The following is a 15773-nucleotide window of genomic DNA, read 5'->3' as shown; positions in this document are numbered from 1 at the left end:
AGTTCACTCATATACAGATACGATATTGATCAAGGTAGTTGCTTATTACCATAACCATTTCCTATGTCAGTTTGCATACTAGGTGAGAGAACAAGTTGGGAGTATACTATTCCGTTCGTTCAATATTTGTAATAAAAGTTGTCTCTATGGAGTAATTTTTTTTTCGCATTGGAAGAAAATTTGCTTAACGCCCGATAGCTTTTCCACAATTGCATGCCATACACAGCTATGAACAAATGGGGAAGTAACTATTGAACCTAATCAACTGTGGTTGAACAATACATAATCCGTTACTGCTGTGTACATTCGCTGATAGATAGCAGCACCTTGGTTTCATGGAGAACAGGCTTGATTACGTGACTCAGGGCCTCTTATCCTAAATAATGTACATCGACTCGTATTTTACTCACTACCATGAAACCGGAGTGAAACCTCATCTGCAGGAAAACTTGCATTTACAAGTGAAAAATATGCTGGTATGGAAATGTAACTTTCGCAATCAATCAATCAATCAATCAATCAATCAATCAATCAATCAATCAATCAATCAATCAATCAATCAATCAATCAATCAATCAATCAATCAATCAATCTATGAGCTGCATTTAGGACGGTCGCCCGGGTGGCAGATTCCCTATCAATTGTTTAGCTCCTATTTACATTTATTTATAATTCTTTACCTACCTTGTTCTTAAATATTAAAGAAAAATGTGGACTGAGGCCCTTTTATGCATGAAGCGATTGATTTTCAGCGCACCTTATTATCTGGTATGGGATAGAAAAAGTTTGTTACTTTCATTCACCTGTGTCAGTCTCGTCCTTGATTTTGACGGTATTAAAATGATCTAGGTATGAGTGATGCAAATAATGCTGTTCCTCACGGAGCCAGTATGAATGGAGTGGTAATAACGCCTCATAGGGTCGACTCGTGCGAGAATTCAGGTGGGCTTAGCAGATCAAAAATTAATAGCATCTTCTGGTGGAGAAAGCAACAGAAAACTACCTCACACCTTATTTTCCTGGTACGCTTCATGAATGAAGCAGGACAACCTACAACAGCTGCTAGTGGACCAATGGAGGATCCAACAAACTTTCGGGCTGAATATTCAACATACAAAATTCTTCCCGAACCTGCATGAATTGAAAATTTTGTGGTCACCCACTGTAGGGAACGTAGGTGATTTGAATAAATTAAGTGCCTATTTGTCTCCTTAAATGAAATTAAGTAAGCTTAGGGATGAACTCACCATTCTCCTCGGTGAAAATGTCGTAGCACGTACTAAACACCACAAGCCCAGCAAAGAAGGAAAGAAGAGCGCTGAAAGAAAAAGAGACCATTGTTATTAAGTGAGTACAACACAAATCACTTCAACTTCGTCTTTTACGGGAACCAAAAATACAACTCAGAGAATTAGAGTAGATGAAGCGGTAACTGATCCTGTACTGATTAGGAGGGGTGTTTCGCAGGGTAGCATTATAATACCTTTCTTCTTCTTTCTTCCCGGTTTTCCCACACTTGTGATGTCGCGGGTGGGAACTGTATCACACATGTGGATTTGGCCCTGTTTTAAGGCTGGATGTCCTTCTTGACGCCAACGCTATATGGAGGGATATAATCACTATTGGATGTCTGTTTGGTGGTGGGTAGTGTAGTATTTTGTTTAAACATGAAGAGGAAAGTGTTGGAACAAGCACAAACACCCAGTCCCCGAGCAAGAAGAATTAATCACCGGGCGAGTTTGCCACGAGGTTAGGGACGCGCGGCTGTGAGCTTGCATCCTTGAGGTAGTGGGTTCTATTCCCACTGTCGGTAGCCCCGAAGACGGTTTTCCATGGTTTTCCATTTACACACCAGGCAAATGCTGGGGCTGTACCTTAATTAAGGCTACGGCCGGTTCCTTCCAACTCCTAGGTCTTTCCTATCCCGTCGTCGCCATAAAATCTACCTGTGTTGGTGCGACGTAAAGCCACTAGCAAAACGGGGAGAATTAATCAGACGCGATGAAAATACCCGAACAGGCCGGGAATTGAACCCGCGACTCTCTGAAATGAAGGCTTCAACGTTGACCTTTCATCCAAGCAGTCGAACATTACTGCACATTTATATTTCTTATACATATATACATGGCATGAGGGAAGATGTGGAATCACAGACAAGGATATTTGCGGATAATTTTATACTGTATAGAGTAGAAAGTGAATTGCAAGATTGTAAGCGACTGCAGAGGGACTTTAAGCAATGTAGTGAGGTGGACAGTAGACAATGGTACGAATGTATAAGGGATGAGAAATCAAGTCGTAAATTTCACCAAGATGAAAAGTCCTCTCAGTCTGAATTATTTTGTTGATGGGGTGATAGTACCTCACGGGGAATAGTACAGGTAACTAGGTGTTAATAAAAGCAATGATCTTCATTGGTATACTCATATTAACGAAGTAATTAAGAAAGGTTACAGATCTCTCCATATGGTTATGAGAGTATTTAGGGGCTGTAGTAAGGATGTAGAGGATAGGGCGTATAAGTCTCTGGTAAGGCGGCAGTTAGAGTATGGCTCCAGTACATGGGACCCTCACGAGAAATACTTGATAAGAGAAATGAAAAAAAATCCAATGAAAGCAGCATGATTTGTTCTGGGTGATTTCCGACAAAGGAGTAGAGTTGCTGAAATGTTGCCAACTTCGGGCTGGGAAGACTTGGGAGTAAAGAGACGAGATGCTCGTCTATGAGGTATGTTTCGAGCTGACTGTGGTGAATTGGCGAAGAATGACATAAATAGAAGAATAAGTTTAAGTGGAGCTTTAAAAGTACGAAAGATCATAATATGAAGATAAAGTTGGAATTCAAGAGGATAGACTGGAAAAAATTATCAAGGGAAATGTTCGATTAGTTTCCAAGTTCATTGAAAGAAGCTACGTAAGCAATTGATGGGGAACCTACCACCTGGGCGATCGCCCTAAACACAGATCATTGATTGATTGATTGATTGATTGATTGATTGATTGATTGATTGCAAATAACCGCCCATCAATCGACATGGTTCAGAAGTGGGGTGTTTGGGCACTGCATGCTTTAAGCCAACACCTCACAAATCAGTGGTTAGCCGTGTGTGTATATTTGGTTGCTCGACACTGCTTGGCTCGTGAAGAAGGTCGACCAATCCTATCAAATGCCACCTTACTTTGGGACAAAACATGACACCCTCGCCTCACACCACCACTCTCCGGAGGCAGCCTGGTGTCTACTGTAGCCGGAGATGCTAAATCGTCTACTTCACTCGACTTGAAGAAAGTGTAAAGACTGAGGAGAGTTGGTTAACCCAGCAGGGTGCAGGGTGTGATTCACTGCTGGCTTCCCGGAACTAAGGCCGTCACGTTTTGTCCTTGTGCTTACAAAAGAAAGAACTTGCTGAATCCTAACACAAAAGCAGCTCCTCGTAGAAAGGATGATGTTATGTATCTTGTGGGACGAACAGGGTGTGCTGTATTACGAATTGCTTGCCCGAGGTGTAACCATCATTGCCTATATTTATTGCCACCAAATGAGATATCCTACAGAAGAAATAAAAAACGACAATACCACTGGACGATAACTCTCTCCCGCAATCTTCTAACCTGACAAGGAACATTATCTAGGAGTTTCCAGTCGTTTACGAGGTTAGTGGGCCTATAATACACGATATGTTCGGAGAACGTTCTTTCTACTTACGTTTCTTAAGATGGGAGCTATTCCTTTCGGTGTAGACTTAGTTAATATAGCCCTGAAGATGTTCACTCTGTCTAACAGAAATTACAAGTTACTGGGAACACTAGAACATCCCTATAAAAGATAACTCTTCATTAATATCAGATTGCCACGGTTCGTTGTATAAGTTGCGCATTATCCCCATGTTGCCCAGACTGCCAGCATAATTAATACTGTCCTTAAGGACAGAATCAAACAACAAATGGAAGCGAACGTCACCTAAAATGCACAACAACCAAACAAAAACAGAAGGTACTTTCCCTAAACTGTGCGGGAGACATCAAACCGTGGATGAAAATTAAATTGCGTCGCTGTACTGAGCCTTGAGCAATCGACAAGAAATACACTACCAAGTTTCTTTTCTAATTTTTAATTACAAACATTAGTAGAACAATTAAATACTGATCATCTTTAAAAGAAAGAAAAAAAATAATTTTGAAGAAACTTACAAATACTTTCTAATGATCGGCCGATCCTGATTAATTAAATTAAGGACACAAATTGCTTATAACTTATTTTACCAACAAGTTAATCTTCGTAGACCTCGGTACATTCTGTTTAATTTAATTCAGTCTTGGCATCTAACTTGATATACCTTTCACTTGAAATTCGGTAAGCAATAAGAGTTTCATACCCTTGAAATATTTGTTTATAAACAAAACCTTTAGGTAATTGCCATGCGAGGAGTTCTCTCAAGGACAAATAACACTCATTCCCCAGTAGATAGGAATAAAATAATCAAATCATGAAAAAAGAATTAAAACGTAGAATAGGTGATAAATATCCAAGTACTATAACTGGATCGAACGCTTATAACACAATTCAGCTTAAAGTAATTTCAGGCAAATTAAAAAACTCGATCCTCAACCACCAAAAACCCGATTACGACTCAAATTAATGATCATCGCGATGACAACTGAACACGCCCACCTCTAAAAGGACTGGACCAAACACTAAATCGAAGCGCAACAATGGCGAACAAGATAGAGGGTAAAAGAAAATCAGAGTAAAAGGTCCCAAAAATGAAGGGAAATTAATTAAATAGAATCAAATAAGAGAGGGAAACAACCTCCAACTCAGAAATCTTTTGACAACTGTCTCCCTTAATAACTTTCCATTTACCAGTATTGAAATGAAATGTCGTATGGCTTTTAGTGCCGGGATATCCCAAGAAGGGTTCGGCTCGCCAGGTGCAGGTCTTTCTATTTGACTCCCATAGGCGACCTGCGCGTCATGATGAGGATCAAATGATACACCCAGCCCCCGTGCCATTGGAATTAACCAATTAATGTTAAAATCCCCGACCCGGCCGGGAATCGAACCCGGGACCCTCTGAACCGAGGCCAGTACGCTGACCGTTCAGCCAACGAGTCGGACTTTACCAGTATTAAGCCCTACTAAACAGGGCTAGACGATTACAAAATATTATAATAAAAGTACGATGGTTAAGATACCAATTTTGAACATGAGTTGACAAACAATCCAGTTCCACCATGGGAACATCGACATACATAATTTCTTTAAACCCCAAAAGCATAAATAGTCCGTAAACGCTAGTTCCCAGAATGTACCGTACACAGGTTTAAAATTCAGGTAGATCACACGCAAGTTCATCTTTCAGTAGGTTGTTAAAACTTCGTTGAAATACAAGTACATGTATAACGGAGACGATCCAGTAATAAATAAGAATGGTCAAGACGTACATTCTTGAAGATGTAGCAGGAATACTAAGGTACATGCCATAACTTACAACCGCGAGGCTTGAAGATAGTCACGTAAAATTAATCCATGGTCATATTGAAATCGAAGATGTATTCAGTATTACTCAAATTGAAGAAAAAAACGAAACTTCTTTGGGTATTACCCCGGAGTATAAATGATTCTATTCAGGGTCCATTAGGTTAGTTCAAACCACGGCGTGGCGTGAATACCGGACACGTCCAGCTTCTATGCTTGCGGCAGGCAGAATCACAAAATGCAGCACAGACAACCTTCGTCTACTCTCGCCAGGAAATGTGCGGGAGCAGGCTGCGCAGTAAGTTTGAGTAAAGGTAGACAAGTTCAGGACCACTTCAGGAGAGAGCAGCACCAGTCAAAGGCCTTCATCCTGAGATATTCATTCCCGTCGAAAGATAAGTAAAGTTCAAATGAGTCAAACCACGTCGTCAGACGCAGAAATTATGAACAGTTCGTGACTTCTCTTCACATTTAAAATAAAACAAGTCCACACATTGGCGAAACGATTCAGTATACAAATTTCCACGGTAATAAAATCCAATGCCACAAATGTGTGTGAAGGGAGCTTATTTACGTTAGTTCCATCATAATGAACATCCTCAGATTCTATCAGATACATTTCCTACACTGTACGTGACGGCGGGTAGCAAGCAAATAATTAAATGGCTAGTAGCGTTTAATCTATTATTTAATAACTAGCAGTAATTGCTGTGCAAGTATACGGGCACGCAACCACACTAGTTCGCCCTCTTTCTGTTCACATTGTTGAGTTACAAAAATTTATTCTGTCTAGTATTTGCGGGCTGATACAATTACATTACAATCACTTCTGCAACTGTCACTCAAACCCCAGGGCATTTCACTGTACTCTTCTTCTTATCCTTCTTAATCTCTTCCCTCCAGGTTTGGTTTTTCCTCGGACTCAGCGAGGGATCCCACCTATACCGCCTCAAGGGCAGTGCTTGGAGCTTCAGATATTGGGTCTGGGATGAAACTGGGGAGGAGGACCAGTACCTCGCCCAGGCGGCCTCACCTGCAATGCAGAACAGGGGCCTTGTGGGGGATGGGAAGATTGGAAGGGATAAACAAGGAAGAGGGAAGGAAGCGGCCGTGGCCTTAAGTTACGTACCACCCTGTTATTCGCCTGGAGGAGAAGTGGGAAGCACGGAAAACCACTTCGAGGATGGCTGAGGTGGGAATCGAACCCCGTCTACTCAGTTGACCTCCCGAGCCTGAGTGGACCCCGTTCCACCCCTCGTACCACTCTTCAAATTTCGTGACAGAGCCGGGAATCGAACCCGGGTCTCCGTGTGTGGCAGCTAATCCCACTAACCACTACACCGCAGAAGCGGACACACTGTACTCATTGTAAAATATTCATGGCCACGCACTTCACAGTTTGCGCGCACGCAACTAGTCCCACAAGTCTGTAGGTAGTAAGAACTTCATACTCACATTCTTCATTCTTCACGATTCCACGTCTCTCAGCTGCACCGTTCCGTCCTCGCCGTCTACTTACAGACAGCAGTGTGACACGCTGATCCATTCTTACCCTCACAGCGCTGTCTCCTCTGACTGAATCAGTTACAGAACTGACCCCAAACTAAACATTCTCAAGCTCATTCGGTCGTCCTTATACAGCGTGGGCATCCAATACAATCAATACTGATCTGCATTTAGGGCAGTCGCCCAGGTGGCAGATTCCCTATCTGTTGCTTTCCTTGCCTTTTCCGAAATGATTTCAAAGAAATTGGAAATTTATTGAACATCTCCCTTGGTAAGTTATTCCACTCCCTAACTCCCCTTCCTATAAATGAATATTTGCCCCAGTTTGTCCTCTTGAATTCCAACTTTATCTTCATATTGTGATCTTTCCTACTTTTATAGACGCCATTCAAACCTATTCGTCTACTAATGTCATTCCACGCCATCTCTCCGCTGACAGCTCGGAACATACCACTTAGTCGAGCAGCTCGTCTTCTTTCTCTCAATTCTTCCCAACCCAAACATTGCAACATTTTTGTAACGCTACTCTTTTGTCGGAAATCACCCACAACAAATCGAGCTGCTTTTCTTTGGATTTTTTCCAGTTCTTGAATCAGGTAATCCTGGTGAGGGTCCCATACACTGGAACCATACTCTAGTTGGGGTCTTACCAGAGACTTATATGCACTCTCCTTTACATCCTTACTACAATTCAGGTTGTGTGTGATAATATAAAGCAATGGAAATCACTGGAATCAGAAATAATTGGGGACCTCTAGCGCTGTCGGGGACGACTTCGCAGAGACCATATGACGACGCCAGAGGGCAGACTAATGCGCGCATGAATCGCCTATGACTGGCTGCCTGCAGCGATCTTGTCACTTACTGTGAAGTGTTTATGTTCGTTCATATTATCACCTATTAATAATCATGTGCAAAGCCTGAAACGTAAATATATGTTTTAGGTAGCATATGAACGATATAAAAGTAATTTCATTCTCATAAATTTGGCATATGGAAGTAAATCTGGCTGAAAAAAATGTGCTCAAGGTTATTTGTGCGACTTAGATCTCAGATCTAAACCGGGTCCCCAACAGGACGTGAGAAAAGTAAAGGAAAAGACGAAGAAAAAACAATTATTCCTCCTGATATCCGTCTCTATTCGAAATGACCCGCCTATCAATCATATCATATAAATAATATTTAATTACCTAATCTGTAGTTCACTTTGCCTTCCTCTTGTCTGTAGGCAGCGGGTTCGATTTCCGGCCAGGTCAAGGAATTTTACCTGGATGTGAGGCTTGCTCGAGGTCCACGCAGCCTACGTGATTACAATTGAGGAGCTATCTGACGGGGAGATAGCGGCCCCAGACAAGAAACTCAAGAAGAACAGCCGAGAGGATTCGTCGTGCTGACCACATGACACCTCGTAATATTCAGGCCTTCGGGATACTGAGCAGCGGTCGATTGGTAGGTCATTGCCCTTCGGAGCTGTTACACCATGGGGTTTGATTTTGTTTTGGTTTCATTAGATCTTCAGTTTAGATGAGATCGTGCTCTGAGTTGCTTGTCTCTTTCTTATTTCCTTCCTTTCTTAAGGCTGGTTTACACGGGCAGAGTGGAGATTCGAATAGAGTGGGTTTTCGCTGTGCTAAAATATGTCTACCATTGTCCTTCCCCCTCTTCCGGAATCGGCATCCGATAGCTCGCGGAGAAGGCCGAGGACGCTCGAATTTTTAGTTCGCGAGTCATTCGACTACGTAATTTCTATGTGTGTACGGGCGGTATTCCGCGGAATGGAGTAAATTGAGCATCTCTGCGTTTGTTTGATGGCAATATCAAAGAGGAAACATGCAAATTTGTAGAACTTTAGTGTGAAAAATAATGCTTATGGAATATAAACATAATTATTTACAGAAACGAGAATATGAGACGTGCGGCGGAAGAAGACTTGGCTAGAAAAATGGTTAAATGGGGTGGTGGTGTAATGGAACGGAAACAGAAAATTAAAAAATACGATGTATCTACAACCAAAAACTGATGAAAATTCCTAAATCAGAAAAGTCTGGAGGTGGTGCAGCAGACATTTACACTACCTCTTAAGTGGTTTATGACAATGGATGCAATGTTAGAGGATGCAAGAAGTAAAAGAATTAAACTTCGTGGAAGATTCTTTATCCTCTGTCACAAGTTTTCTCAGAATTTTTGCCGTTACCCCGAGTATATCTTTCCTACTACCCATTCCCTTCTTTCCTCATTTCTTTCTTCTTCTAACGCTTCACTAACCTCTTGTCCGACTCGTTGGCTGAACAGTCAGCGTACTGGCCTTCGGTTCAGAGGGTCCCGGGTTCAATTCCCAGCCGGGTCGGGGATTTTAACCTTAATTGGTTAATTCCAATGGCACGGGGGCTGGGTGTATGTGTTGTATTCATCATCGTTTCATCCTCATCACGACGCGCAGATCACCTACGGGTGTCAAACAGAAAGACCTGCACCTGGCGAGCGGAACCCGTCCTGGGATATCCCGGCACTAAAAGCCATACGACATTTAATTTCACTAACCTCTTGCAGTAATATATTTGCAAATTTCTTTGAACACGTCCGTATGATATGCTTACTCCTTGGCATGGTGCTACTACTCTACTGTAAGACTCTACTCCCTTATGAACGATACCAGTGTCAACTCTACCAGAGTAACGTAGCTACTCTACTCTCTATTCTACTCGCCTCGCTACTCTACACGTGTAAACCAGCCTTTAGTCCGTTTATCGCTAACTTTTTTTTTTTTTTTTGCTTTGCGTCGCACCGACACAGATACGTCTTATGGTGACGATGGGACAGGAAAGGCCTGGGAATTGGAAGGAAGCGGCCGTGGCCTTAATCAAGGTACAGCCCCAGCATCTGCCTGGTGTGAAAATAGGAAACCACGGAAAACCATCTTCAGGGCTGCCGACAGTGCGGTTCGAACCCACTATCGCCCGGATGCGAGCTCACAGCTGTGCGCCCCTAAACGCACGGCCAACTCGCCCGGTAGTCCGTATACTGTCCGGGGCTAGTTTTTCCCTCAGACTCAGCGAGGGATTCCACCTCTACCGCCTCAAGGGCAGTGTCCTGGACCGTGAGGCATTTGGTCGGGGTTGAAACTGGGGAGGGGGACTATTGACTCGCCCAGACGGCCTCTCCTGCTGTGCTGAACAGGGGCCTTGTTGGGGGAAGGGAAGATTGGAAGGGATAGACAAAGAAGCGGGAAGGAAGCGGCCGTGCCCGTAAGTAGGTACCATCCCGGCATTCACCTGAAGAAGGAGAAGAAGAAGAAGAAGTGGGAAACCAGGGAAAACCACTTCGAGAATGGCTGAGGCGGAAATCGTACCCTCTCTACTCAGTTGACCTCCCGAGGCTGTGTGGACCCCGTTACAGACTTCGTACCACTTTTCAAATTTCGTGGCAGAGCCGGGAATCGAACCTCAACCTCAAGGGTGGTAGCTAATCACACTAACCACTACACCACGGAGGCGGAATTGGTTTGATTTAATTTGTAGTTGTAGTTTAGATGCAAGCGGGCTTTGGGCAACCAACAGGCGAAGTTTCTCTTTCTGATTAACTGGAAGATAGAAAATCCACAGCAGCCTCTGTTGTGTAGAGGTTAGTGTGATTAGTTGCCAACCCCAGAGGCCCGGGTTCGATTGCCGGCTCTTGCACGAAATTTACGAGGGCTGAAATGGGGTCCACATAGCCTCGGGTGGTCATCTGAGTAGAGAAGGGGTTGGATTTCCCTCTCAGCCATCCTCGAAGTGGTTTTACGTGATTTCCCAATTCTTCTCCAGGCAAACACCGGTATGGCAGCTCACTGAACGCCACGGCCGCTTCCTTCCCTCTTTTTTGTCTATTCCTTCTAATCTTCCCATACCCCTCCCCCAGGTGAGGCGGCCTGGGCGAGGTACTGGTCCTCCTCCCCAGTTTAATTCCCCGAGCTAACGTCTCACTCTCCAGGACCTTGGGGTATTAGAGGTGGGGTTCCTCGCCGAGTCCGAGTAAAAACCAACCCTGGAGGGTAAACGGATTAAGTAATAGAAAATCCAATACATGGTGTTTCAGGTCAGGGAATACAGATGGCTTCTAGCAACCTCCAGGTAATGTTTCCGCTGTTGTCTGGGTGATGACGTCTGGAACTTTTTAAATTCTGAGAAAGTCCAGTATTTCTTTGGGAATTTTACCTGAATAACTTCCCATTTCTAGATCCCATCTTTTTTTCTTTTTTTGGAGAACAGGTTTTCTGGAAGATTCATGGATGGTATGAGAATTAGAGAGGGATCAAGACGAAGATAATTAAACTTAGTTTCTAATGATTTAAAAATAAGAGGTAGGCTATAGAACTAAACACTTTCACAAACCTAGCGACAAACAAAGGATCGTGGTGACGTTTCGTTCGTTCACAGAGGCTTGAAGAATGTACGCTGAAAGGCACAACAGTCTATAAGGATGCTTGATGCATATTTTTTCCTATACAGATACATGAGCCAGGGTTCTTCTTGATGCAATATGGAACGATTTCAATGAAGACCATGTTTCGTATGATAAAGCAAATACAGCTGGCAATGTAATAACTAAGAGAGGACAAACCTACCTGATCATAATGATACTGTACTACTTGATGTATTAGTTACATCACTATTGAAAATGGACGAAGTTGTCACAACTCTTATTTAGTTGGAAATGAATTATAAATAGGTCCGTCCTGCAAAGGACTCACCATGTCCACCAATTATTGGCATACTTTCTGCGCTTCAACTCATGTTGAACATCGGCGGAGATCACCACCTTCCTTCTTCGCCGGCTGATGTCTCACAGAACCTCGTGGTCATACGTCAAGAGTCCGCTGATGTCAGACCTGTCAGCTTTGCCTCACGCCTCGAATATTCCAGTATCTTCGGTTTTGTTCTGTGCTGCGTGTAACATAATCTCCCCTCATGATTTTCCCCTCTCACGGCTTGTCGTCGAGACATGTTTTGACTGTTGGGGAGGAGACAGCGGGAGAGGATATTTATGAAGATTCTGTTAATTTCTAATATACACTGACTTAGCAAATGTCGTGGGATAGTCACCTAATAGCATGCGGGGCCCCCTCTGGTCCTGCGAACTGCAGTGAGACGCCGTGGAACTGAGTCGACAAGTCCCTGGTAGTCCTCTGGACGCAGCTGACACCAAATCGTTTGCAGAGCGGCCGTCAATGCTGGTCTGTTCGTGGGTGCAGGATCCATGGCACGGAGCCTGCGTTCCAGGATATCCCAGATATGCTCGATAGGGTTCATATAGGGGCTCAAGGGTGGCCATGGCAGTCGTTGGACCCCCATTACATGTTAATGGAACCATTCCCGGGCGACGTGGGAGCGATGTGGCGGCGCGTTATCATCTTGAAACACCGCAGAACCGTCTGGGCGCTGGAAGGCCAAAAATGGGCGGAGATGGTCTCCGAGCAGCTCAATATACCGCGTACCATTCAAAGTATCTTCCAGAACAACTAAGGGGCCCATTCCACACCAGGAAAATGCACCCCAGACCGTAACAGAGACACCAGCGCCCTGGACCACACCTTCGAGGCAGGCGGGATCTATCGCTTCAAGTGGTCTGCGCCGTACATGGTGCCTCCCATCGGCATGGTGCAGTTGAAATCGTGATTCGTCCGACCATATCACGTTACGCCATTGTTTCATTGTCCATCCCTGGTGACTGGCGACAAATGCGCGTCGTTGTGCCCGATGACGTTGGGTTAACAGTGGCGTTAACCCGTGTGCGGCGCCGGCTCCCATACCCCATACAACCCGTGTTCCTACGGATTGTCTACAGGGAGATGTGTCTAGCACGGCCTGTGTTGAATTGAGCAGTGACCCTTTGCACGGTTGCCCGTCTGTCACTATTGATAATCCGTCTCAGATGTCGCCGGTCATGGTCATCGAGGGTGGCTGGACGGCCAGTCGTTCGTCTATTGTGGACGGTGACACCCGCATTCAACCATTCACGATACACCTTGGACTCGGTTGATCGTGTGAAGCCGAATTGCGGCACCACTTCCGAAATCGCACTTCCCATCCTTCGGGCACCGACCATCATACCCCGTTCGAACGGTGTCAGCTCACGACGACGTTCCATGTTACGCCTATCACATGCACATCCACTGCTCACAAGGTCCCCTATAAAACAGCCGCTGGCACAAGGGTTGTGTGGTGCGCTATCCCATGGCATTTGTTCGGTCAGTGTAGTTCGGGACTTCTCCATACCAAAATGCACCATGGTGTAGTGTAACTTCAACTTATAACTTACCTTTACATTCTGATGTATAAGGTTATGGGGTGCTCGAACTCGAAGTTGGAATCGATGTGACAGCCAACGTACTCGAATTTCGTGTAACTGATTATACTCTTTCAGTGTTGTGGTTTTTGAGGAACCAGACAAAATTTTAATCATTACTTCAGAACTTTTGTACTTTAACGCTGTTTTTATAAATTTACTGTCCAGATGGGTTGTTTCGTCATTATTCGTATTTGTGGATTGTTTTCAAGTTAAGCCTAAGCTTTTGATTTGAATTTTTAATTTTCCTCTATATCTTTACCATTTGTGGATGTTCCTGGGTCTCTATGTCATTTTAAGTTAGCAGTGTCCTATTCGAATGTTCACCTGTATTCCATAAACCTGTTTCATTGTCTATGTTTATACAAAGTTGCTTGGTAAAGATTATTTTTTGTATTTCTCTCTGTACTTGACAAACCTCACTCAGATGATGTCATCTATGAAATACTGTCACGCTATATCGGTAAATTTGTAAAACAAAAGGTTCCTATCATTTGTCACGATCAGAAATATAACGTTCTTTTCTTTTTTCTTGTGCTTGAATACATCTATCTGCTAAACAGATTTTCTTTGATAATCTCGGGAACTCTCTTATCTCCCTGTAATCTCCCTATATGTATATTACCTTTTACCATCCACGGCTGTCCTCTAGCTCCCCAGCGTTTCATTAATATGCTTAAACTGCGAACCCACTCCACTACTTATATTCTCCGTGAACTATATTGTTATTACCTTTCATTAAACTTCTAACCAACTACGTCACAATCACAATGTGATTATTGATCGGTGTTGTTAGCTGTTGATCCCGGGAGCCCGGGGCCGATTCCCGATCTGCCACGAAATTCGAAAAGTGGTATGAGGACTGAAATTGGGTGCACTCAGCCTCGGGAGTTCAAATGAGTATAGGGGGTTCGATTCTCACTTCAGCCATCCTCGTAGTGTTTTTTTTTTGTTTTGGTTTTTCACTTTTCTTCAGGTAGAGGCCGGGACGGTACCTAACTTACGGGCACGGCCGCTTTTTTCCCTCTTCCTTGTCTATCCCTTCCAATCTTCCCATCCCCAGAAAACCCCTATTCAGACACGCAGGTGATGCTACCTGGGTGAAGTACTGGTTCTCTTCCCCAGTTGTACACCCAATCAAATGTCTCTAGCTCCAGGAACCTGCCATTGTGGCGTCAAAGGTAAGATCTGTCACTGAGTCCGAGGGAAAAACCAACCCGGAACCGTAAACTGATTAAATAATAATTATTATATAGAGTTATAGAAAACATGCTGTAGAGTATTTTGACTATAGCTAATAGAATAAATCTGATTGCAGTAAATATTATAAATAATCCTTGTTTCATAATTATGAATCTGTGAACTGGTATGAATTGATATGTTTGAGCAAAGTAATTCGTATTCAAGTTTAGAGATTATAATCAAAGGAGACGTTGTGCTGAGAGTTTAAGGTGATAGTATGTTACAATACCTATTGAAACCTTTAATCAGTGTCAGCATGGGATCTCTAAGGACCTCTACTTTCGCAAATAATATTTACTACATCATTTGCAGACATTTACCATATAAGAGATCGTCAGTACATTGTGATGCAAGACCTTCTTCTCAGTAACTTCGTAAACATTTATATTTTGTTTTAGACACATTGAAACACTCGTTACTTACGCAGCGATCATGTCCTCACTGGAGAACTCCGGACGGTCTGCAGTATGGCAGTTTTCCTCATTAAGTTCCACCTCCAGTTCCACACCAAGCGCGGTGAGGTAGATCTCGTATTCACTGAACTGATCCATTGCTATGATAGCGGTGTCCGTAGGGTTACACGTCGAGGGAACACAGAGCGCCATTTTGAGGGAGGTAGCCATCAACGACCCCGCCATTGCCTGTAATGAAAAGGAACACATTGTCATTGGAGTTGAGTAGTAAGCCGATTTGCGACCTACAAAGCGGCATACTTATGGATTTCATCAAGATACCAAAAAATATGAACACTTCATAAACGTAGAATGTCTTTAGTTTTTCTAAAAATATACCTGAGTTGCCGAGGGCTGCAAAAACATACTAGTTTTAACAGGGATTTGATTTTTGTGCTGGGGTCTATTAGCGCCATGGTTACACCCCTGTAACCATGACAACCAGTGTTCTATGTACGCTCGGTCAGTAGCGTCATCTTCCCACTGTGCGCTTTCTTCCTGTAACTAAGAGCTTGAGACAAGAGTTACGAAAATGTTGCAAAATGTGGGCTGGGAAGGTTTGAGAGGAAGGAGACGAGCTGCCCGACTAAATGATATGTTCGGAGCTGTCGGTGCAGAGATGGCATGGAATGACATTAGTAGAGGGATAAATAAATCAGAGTCATATTTTAAAAATAGGAAAGATCACAATATGAAGATAATTTTGGAATGCAAGAGGACATATTGGGACAAATATTCGCTTATAGGAAGATGAATCGGGGACTGGAATA

The 15773-nt window shown here is 43.5% G+C and overlaps 1 protein-coding gene across 1 annotated transcript in view; it reads right to left on the bottom strand.

Moving 5' to 3' along the window:
- Nucleotides 1-15186, bottom strand: part of LOC136866641 (nose resistant to fluoxetine protein 6) — a 71377-nt gene extending 56191 nt beyond the window's left edge. The window contains exons 1-2 of the mRNA XM_067143758.2: nucleotides 14975-15186; nucleotides 1248-1318 (exon numbers count right to left, since the gene is read on the bottom strand). Coding sequence (XP_066999859.2) covers nucleotides 1248-1318; nucleotides 14975-15174 — 271 coding nt within the window. The 5' untranslated portion in view covers nucleotides 15175-15186. The remainder of the gene's footprint in view (nucleotides 1-1247; nucleotides 1319-14974) is intronic.
- Between the last annotated feature and the right edge of the window lie 587 nt (nucleotides 15187-15773).

Source organism: Anabrus simplex, chromosome 3 (assembly GCF_040414725.1).
Source record: "Anabrus simplex isolate iqAnaSimp1 chromosome 3, ASM4041472v1, whole genome shotgun sequence".
NCBI classification, from domain to species: Eukaryota; Metazoa; Arthropoda; class Insecta; order Orthoptera; family Tettigoniidae; genus Anabrus; species Anabrus simplex.
The sequence above is the reverse complement of the archived record's forward strand: the minus strand, read 5'-3'. Positions and strand labels throughout refer to the sequence as shown.